This window comes from Pygoscelis adeliae, unplaced genomic scaffold (genome assembly GCF_000699105.1).
Source record: "Pygoscelis adeliae isolate BGI_AS28 unplaced genomic scaffold, ASM69910v1 Scaffold111, whole genome shotgun sequence".
Taxonomy (NCBI): Eukaryota; Metazoa; Chordata; class Aves; order Sphenisciformes; family Spheniscidae; genus Pygoscelis; species Pygoscelis adeliae.
In genome coordinates this window covers 861,714-870,402 of record NW_008824542.1, presented here as the reverse complement: position 1 = coordinate 870,402, position 8,689 = coordinate 861,714, and the positions used below count along the sequence as shown (strand labels likewise).

Genomic DNA, 8,689 nt, shown 5'->3' with positions numbered 1-8,689 from the left:
TGGGGGCCCAAAAAAGGGCGGTCGTGGTTTAACCCCAGCCAGCAACTGAGCACCACACAGCCGCTCGCTCACTCCCCCAGCCCCAGTGGGATGGGGGAGAGAATCAGAAGAGTAAAAGTGAGAAAACCCATGGGTTGAGATAAGAACTGTTTAATAATTGCAATTAAGTAAAATAGTAACAATTAATAAAATAATAATAATGATAATAATAATAATAATAATAATAAAAGAATTATTTATCACAAAGCAAGTGATGCACGATGCAATTGCTCACCACCCACCAACCAATGCCCAGCCAGTCCCCGAGCAGCAGCGCCTCCGGCCAGCTTTCCCCCAGTTTATATACTGAGCATGACGTCACATGGTATGGAATGTCCCTTTGGCCAGTTTGGGTCAGCTGTCCTGGCTGTGCCCCCTCCCAGCTTCTTGTGCACCTCCAGCCTTCTCAGTCGGTAGAGCTCGAGAAGCTGAAAAGTCCTTGACTTAGTGTAAGCACTGCTCACCAACAACTAAAACATGGGTGTGTTATCAACATTATTCTCATACTAAATCCAAAACACAGCACTGTACCAGCTACTAGGAAGAAAATTAACTCTATCCCAGCCAAAACCAGGGCATTGGGATTTGGCTCAAAACTACGAAGTAGAAGATAAGAAAATCAAGTCCAGTTGTGCCTCCAATTTCCTGCATATAGCGAAATTGTATGCTACCTAAGGAAGGAGATAACACTTCTTTCCTAATAATTGCTGTCTTGCTCCTTTAGACTGTAAGCTGCTCAGTAAGAAAATGTCTCTTACAATAGTAAGAGTACTTGCACAGTACTATATAGGAACTTGTGTAATAGGGTCTTGATCTCATTTGGAGAAATCTCTGCACTACTTAATAAATGCAATGATTTTACCTCTTATAGATGCTCTGTGTATGACATTCTCAAAATAAAGCATTGGAGTAATTGCAAAACACATTTGTTATATCAACATATAAGTGTTACCTGTCAAAAACTGAAGGCAAGACTTCCGCCATGCTAAGTGCTAAGGTCTATGTTAAGATCTATTTCAACATGTTTACATTTCTCCCATTCCAAAAGCATCTGCATACCTTGAACACAGAGTCACTACGAACAATTAATAAATTCCTATTGCCGCCCCTGGCAGTTCTTCCATGTGTGTACAGGTTTCCCAACAGAGAAAGATTGGCTTATTTATCTGCTTTATAGCTAATAGGGCTTAAAGAGTAGGACTAGAAATTGGTGTTGTATAATTCTCATGTTGCAATAGCCTCTCCAAAAGGGAAATTTTTCAGCTTTTCCTAGTGATGGTCAGATTCATCAGCTCTTCTCTGGAAATTTATCCCATGGCTACTGTGCCTTCAATGTGAAATAAAAAGAAATTAATAGAAAAAAAAAAACCTGTGAACTTTCTGAGAATGTATAGTTGCACTTACTGCACTGAGAGAAATGTACCATGATGCTTTCTTTTCTGTTTTTTGGAAGGGGATGAAGGTGAAAAAGGAGATAGAGGAGAAGTGGGCAAACAAGGAAAGGTTGGACCAAAAGGACCGAAAGGTATTTATGACAGTTTGTTGGCTATTACCAGTATATGAATATCGTTACACACAACTGTACTGGTGCATATGATTAGTGATGTTTAATGCTTTTCATTCCTGTTGCACCAGTGGATTTCACAATCCTGTCCAACATTAATCAGTGAACGTAACAATACTCAGAGAACTTGGTACAATTCCTACCGATAGATAAGACAGCTATATATGGCAATAAATTTAGAGAGCCATGTAGTAAACCAGTACATTTACTGCTGCTCTCCCAAGTGGCTGTCATGAGTGCGATCCAGAAGACCCAGATCATATGTATAATCAGAAAGATTACTGTTCTCTTACTGAAATGATCCTTTAGTTGAAACTGAATTTTGAGAGTTATTTCCTAGTAATACATCAGGATGCTCAACAAAATTCGGTCTCAGCTGTCCCTATTTTGCAGAAAAGCAAACAGAGGCATACACTGAGAAACAAAGTTCCTCTGATCAAACAGCATCTGAGCTGAGAACGAGGAGTCACAGATGTCTCAGGACTCAGCTTTATTAAACATATCCCATATCCACAGTGCAAGCTGGGCAGAGCATTCGGAGGCACCAGATGTGATGGTGTCAGGCTTGTTTGCATGCTCTAATTCAAAACCATAATTTATCAGAGTTTAATGATAATGCATATCCATGGTCTTTCTTCCTTGACAGTGGTTTAAGACTAATCACAAAAGTTTTTACTTTTACAGAAACTTTAAAATCACCCTGTTATTATTGTTATAATAAAAAAACTTTTCTATTTTTAAATGCATTCATATGACTTTGCTTCTTACCTTAAAAAGAAGATCGGGTAAGATACAAGGGAATCAGGTAACCAACCATTTACGAAGCATCTTAATGGTGTTAAATTCAGTGTGCAAACTGAAATTCCTTGAATTGGGCTGTCATCATTATCCAGCTATTTTAGAACTTAAACTATTAATAAATTAAAAAGGCATCCATTATTTTGGTGCTCTGAGGACTGGAAAGCACATACAGCAAAACTAGTAGCTCCCTATTTGCAGTCCTGCTTTGAGAAGGATTCCCAGCAAAGCCACGAGGACTTTACCTCAAGGAAGAAGGAAGGGCTTTTGTCTGGGGTGGAGAAAAACAAACCTCAATTAAAACCTGCTGTCGGCCTGGTTTGGTTGTGAAGTAAAATCAATATTTGAATACTCACTAGCAGTTTTAGTTTGTATTTTCTGTAAGACAACATGATGTTTCTTGGCATTTGAACAGGCAGTTCTACTAAGGTGCCTTGCAATGTCCTACTGTTGTATCCCACAGTGGCAGACATCTGCGCTGTCCTCCTCCAACCATCCTCGGGGCTCTATTAATTTTGACTTTGCTGCACATGTGGACTGGCCACGCTCAGGAAAAATAGCAGCTGTAGAGACCTAAACAGTGCCTTGGGAAAGAAATGACAGAAACCATCCATACTCTTTTCCTCTTTATTTCTTCTCTTAGGAAACAAAGGACCTGTGGGGGATGTTGGTGACCAGGGAATGCTTGGGAAAATAGGTCCAATTGGCGGAAAGGGTAAGCTCTGGCCTGGGGATTTTCTTGTTTTTTCCCTCAAGGTAAATATGTGTTTTGTGAGAGTTCCAGGTATGGAGCAATATCAAATAACAGCTGTGACCAATGCTCTCCAAATAAAGTTATGCATAAAGATTGGTGACAAGAGCTAACTGAGATATTCTTGTTTTATTTCCCATGTGCAATATATCCAACTTACTTGGCTAAAATAATTTGCTTTATGAGTTAAGAAATCAATCCTCTTTGACGGTAAAAGAGGAAGGGAGAAATCTGGCTCTTGTGAAGTAAATCCTCTGAGCGTTCTAAAAGAGAAAGCCAAATTTGTGCCTCTGCTTTGGATGCTGAAGGCCTAAGTCAATATTCTGCTGCTGCTCAGAATGCCACATCTTGTCACCTGCACTGCTGTGGGACACGTGAGCAAGCAATGCACAGGACAGCTTGGTAAGGAAAGGATTTTAGAAGTTTTAAGGAAAGCGCTCACGTAACCAGGGACAACAACTACTTGCAAATCAAGGTAGACTCCAAGTCTACCTGGACAATAATTTCATGAAATTATGCTCTATTTGTCTGAGAAGAGGCTCAGGCATTCCTTTCAGGTATTCCTAAAGAGCTACTTAAGAAGGAATATTACTTCTGCCACAAGGAGACCTGCCTTCAAAGCTGAGCAGGGACTCCACCATCCCCAGGGGAACTCTGTGGTCTCTAACCAGCGCATCAACCCAGGCATGTGGGTGAGTGGGTGGAACAATCTCTCCGGGGAGCTTCTCAAGCCAATGTTTTTAATAAACCTTTGATGGCCTCTAGCCAGCCTCAATATCAGAGAAGAACAAAAGAATTTGGCCTCAGGGACTAATTTTCAGAAGTACCTAGACAACTGAAAACACAGATAATTATCTCCTAAGATGTCTTCAATCACCAAAGGAGACTAGAATTTAAGAATCCCACAAATTGCTTATCTTTATCTGTAAGTAAACCAATTATTTGAGCCTTTAAATCAAGCTGGCTCTCAACCTGAATGTACAATTTATTGTCCTCTTCTAGTTTTTCTCATTTTCTTCCTTTATTTGCAGAAGGAAAGGTCACTAAGTCACTGTTTAAATCTAACATTAAACATTCAAGTTCTTAATGAAGCAACCCTGAAATTTCAGCTTGTGAGTGTCAAGCAATGCTAATTAAAATGACAGCCAACTCCTAATTTCTTTAAATAACACAACCATATAAAGGAAAAAGCACATCAAAACACGGCCATCAACAAGGCAGAGCAAGCACTAGTATTTCTTGACCTCTGAAGGTTTTAATTCATAAAAGAGCTGACATGAATTTCAGATAACGTCCAGCTGTTCCTGATCCAAACCACAGCTGAGATTTTTTAAAAAGCTAGTCACCTCCACTTAGATAGTAGCACAGCATTTAGAGAAGTATTTCTATCATTTTTATGATTTACAGAAGAAGAGGAAAGCAGTTGGATGAAAATAAATCACATTTCCATGAACTATATCTAAAATGAAATGCTGCTCCTTACTGACCTCATTTCGTGCAGGTGCTAACTGCTGCCTGCACATGTAATCTGTTGCACACATTAATTCAATGCACATCAGCCTCATCTGGTGCCTCATCCCATCATGGAGCTACTGAACCCAGGGAAGAGCTCTGTCCTGCAAGGCAATGAGAGGACCCAGGTCTCACCTCTTGCAGATTTCTTGAGTGCTTTCAGCCTCTCAGGATCATTTTGCAGTTTGTATTTAAAGTAAGTGGTACCAGGAACCAGCAGCACACAAGATGCCTGTGTTATCAGTGAGTTAGCTATTAAAGGGTTCTCCTTTTTTCCATACACCAGAATTAATCATGGTTTATTTGACTTGGCATATCTGCCAGTACAGTACATCAGGGCTTCCTATCAGAAGCACACCGTTAATGTATTATTGAAGAGGTTTTTCAAATACACTCCCCTGACATGTGCACTGTCTGAGAATATTTTTTCCTCTTTATTCAGGTGACAAAGGAGCCAAAGGCTTATCAGGGGTTTCTGGAAAAAAGGGAAAAGCAGGTATGCTATGCATCCTTCTCTGCAGAATGCTGAAGTCTGATGGGTCTTTGATTTCAGGGTTGGTTTGTCTGGAGTTTCATAAAATTTTGAGGCCCATGGAAAAACTTGAGAATAGATGAAACAAACAGGAAGAGACTGAAAAAGTTTTGTTTAGCAAAATGAGGGCTTGGGTAGGGACATGACTGATGCCTATGAATATACCAACATACACAAAATATGGAGAAGAGTTACCTAAATTAATGGGCAATGTTTGATATCATAAAAACTAACACATAGACAGGCCAGCAGTACATTTATACTGGGAACTAGGAGAAAGTTTCTGAATACCAAAGGAATGAAGTCCTTTAAGAGTTTCCTAATGGGAGTGTGGGGACGAAAAAATAAGTCATTTTAGATAGAGCATAATCTGTTGTCAAATGAATGCAACACATTTGCTTACAGGAGAAGAATTTGGATCTGACGACCCAGAAAGTTCTTCTCAGTCCTAATATCCTAGAATGTTTTCCCACCTTGAATGTCCAGTTGTGCTCATTTTTAAGAGATTTCATATGCAATGCCAGTTTCGTTCTTAATGGGAAACCATCAGCAACTTATTTTCTTCCTGAGAATAACAGAGGAACAAACAAAACCTATACCAAGCCAAATTTCAGTTTACCAACCAAAATATAACTGAGATTTCAGTGCTCGAAAGTTACTGATTATTTGAGTTGGCATTGACTATTACTGCTGTACCGCCGCTGCATGCAGCAATTCACTAACATAGTCCTTCTACCAAAGTTTTGCCAATCCCACCTCTATGCATACTCACAAAACCCCTTCACTGAGAAAGCAGCAGTTCCCCATTTCATGGATGCTGTTGTTTCTATTAGAAGGCCAGGAAACCTGTGCTGTTTACAGATACAAAGGTAGACTTTTGGCATTCAGATGTAACGCTGTAGTGATCACCATGACAAGCCACACCTCTGCAGCTAGATGGAATCGATAATGAGAGGAGCAGAGGATGTACAAATCCCACACTGATATGGGTGGAAAAAAGATGGCAAACTCTTCTATCTGCATTTTTAAAAGCAGGGATTCTTAAGCCAGTTAGCAAGGGAGTATACAGAGCCAAAATATTAAGCGCTTTGATCAACAGAAGTATGGCCAGTGGGGCAGGGTGAGACTGGCTCTCCACAAGTGGAGGCCAAGTCTTCAGAAGGTTTGGAAGTGGGCTACAGACGACCCTCCACGCACACACACAAATGCTTCTAAACAGATAAATCCTCTATCCTTTGTATTGCATCAGGCACGGTCTGTGACTGTGGAAGATACCGCAGAGTTGTTGGACAACTGAATATCAATGTTGCTCGCCTTAACACGTCCATCAAGTTTGTAAAGAACGGTAAGGATCTTTATGTATTTGATGTGATTTATTTGCCTCCTATAACATTTATCATTGCTATTCTTCTACTATTGCTGCTCTACAGCAGCATCCATAGATGACCCAGATAGAGGGTCCCACTGTGCAAGGCACTCTGAAAACATACAGAAAGGAGACAGTCTTACACCTGTATGGATATAAGCAGCAGATGACTAAAAGCAAAAACAATACAGAAATTATCAACAGCACAACAGAAAGAATCGTGAAAAGCACAAGGCACGGCTTGCTAACTACCCCTGCACTGTCAGTCTGCTCAGGCTCAGCGGCCACTCAGGCAATGAAAGGAAAAAAAGGGACAATCAACTTCCAGCTGCTGAGGCATGCTCCTTGGCACGGCTTAATTCACTAGGATATACGCTGGTTGAGAAGTTTGCCTTTTAAAGCTGCTGAGCAGCCAGTTTTCTTCCTAGTCAATGCCACTTAGTGGCTACAGCAGCTCTGAATATCAGGCTGTATTTAAAATGTCTTATTTTAGCAGCCACATTGATTTTCCTCTACATGGAAAGGACCTGAAAAGCTATCTATACCCCTGTGTTTCTACCCCAGGGCACTCTTTCACAATCTATATTCAAAAATGTGCAATGCAATGGGGGTGATCCAAAGTTAGACATTGCTATTTGACTGTTTAGTATGCCTTAATTTGATTAGTACTAGATATCTGTGAAGTAAAACTTACGTGTCACAGGAGACACGTGCCAATCATGACTGAATAGTTCTTGTCCTAACGTGTACAAGGTGCTTGCCAGTCCCATTAGTAGAATCAGTCTCTGACCATGTCCTCATCGTTCATCACAAATTCAGCAGTGGGAATACTTTTCCTCTCTCCCTTCTATTAATTCTAATGTAAAAATCATCTCATTGTCATATTGGAACAGAAGCACTGTTCAATATCTGTTGACATGCCATTAAGCAATTTTTTTTCCCCTTTAAAGTTATAGCAGGTATCAGGGAAACAGACGAGAAATTCTATTACATTGTGAAAGAAGAGAAGAATTACAGAGAAGCCTTGATCCACTGCAGGGACAGAGGAGGAACACTGGCCATGCCTAAAGATGAGGCAACCAACACCCTGATTGCTGACTACATCTCCAACAGCGGCCTCTTCCGAGCCTTCATTGGGCTGAACGACATGGAAAAAGAAGGACAGTTTGTGTATGCAGACAACAGCCCACTGCAGAACTACAGTAACTGGAAGGAAGGGGAGCCTCACGACCCAGCTGGCCGCGAGGACTGTGTGGAAATGCTCAGCACGGGAGAGTGGAACGACTCCGAGTGCCAAGTCACCATCTACTTCGTCTGTGAATTCCTCAAGAAAAAGAAGTAAAAGTGCCACAGAATGTGCCTGGCACTTGTACATACAATAACCCCTCCTCATTCATCCACTGTAGGGAGAGCAGACAACCAGGGATAGGGCTCAATCCAGCCTTCAGCTCACTGGGTTAAGCAAGAGCAACTACTGTTAAGATGGCAGTGGCCATAAAGTCAGCACAGGTCTGCATGAGGCATCCAGCCAGTTGTGAATTTTTATTTAATTTCTACGTGCAATTTAGGGTGGGCATTTCTATGTGTAATTTAGGGGCAAATTTAGAGCACGCAGAGGCGAATATGATTTCACTGATGCCAGAAATAGTAAACTCACTGGTATATTAATTACTGATGTGCTTCGCAAAGTCCACAGATGGAAAGAGTATGATATTTGCTCATTTTTGACCTGCACAGGAAGTCCCAGTAATTTCCCTAGTGACTTCAGAGCTGGGAGAAGAGATTTGCAGTCTCTCTTGAAAAAATCTTTCTTTTGTTACAATCATAGAGTAATTTAAGTTGGAAGGGATCTCTGGAGGTCATCTGGTTGAATCTTCCATGCAAAGCAGTGCCAGTTTCAAACTTAGATTAGAAGTTTGAAACTTCTCCTTAATTTGGCTGTGCAATTATATTGCCTGATACGCAGGGGAGGACTTGCATATCCCTGCTTCCAGCCCTATCGTCCATCAGGTTGGTCTGAGGTGTGAGAAATTAACTTAGCAATGACACTTCTGCATGCAAGCCTGCACAGCTTGTAGGCAACCTGAGAATAGATGGAGCAGTTCTAGCCTCTGATGTTCCCCAAAA

At 40.9% G+C, this 8,689-nt stretch overlaps 1 protein-coding gene across 1 annotated transcript in view; it reads left to right on the top strand.

Moving 5' to 3' along the window:
- The window catches only part of COLEC10 (collectin sub-family member 10 (C-type lectin)), a 25,709-nt gene extending 17,736 nt beyond the window's left edge, over positions 1-7,973 (top strand). The window contains exons 2-6 of the mRNA XM_009321675.1: positions 1,493-1,564; positions 3,045-3,116; positions 5,107-5,160; positions 6,446-6,541; positions 7,513-7,973. Coding sequence (XP_009319950.1) covers positions 1,493-1,564; positions 3,045-3,116; positions 5,107-5,160; positions 6,446-6,541; positions 7,513-7,904 — 686 coding nt within the window. The 3' untranslated portion in view covers positions 7,905-7,973. The remainder of the gene's footprint in view (positions 1-1,492; positions 1,565-3,044; positions 3,117-5,106; positions 5,161-6,445; positions 6,542-7,512) is intronic.
- The last annotated feature ends 716 nt before the right edge of the window (positions 7,974-8,689 follow it).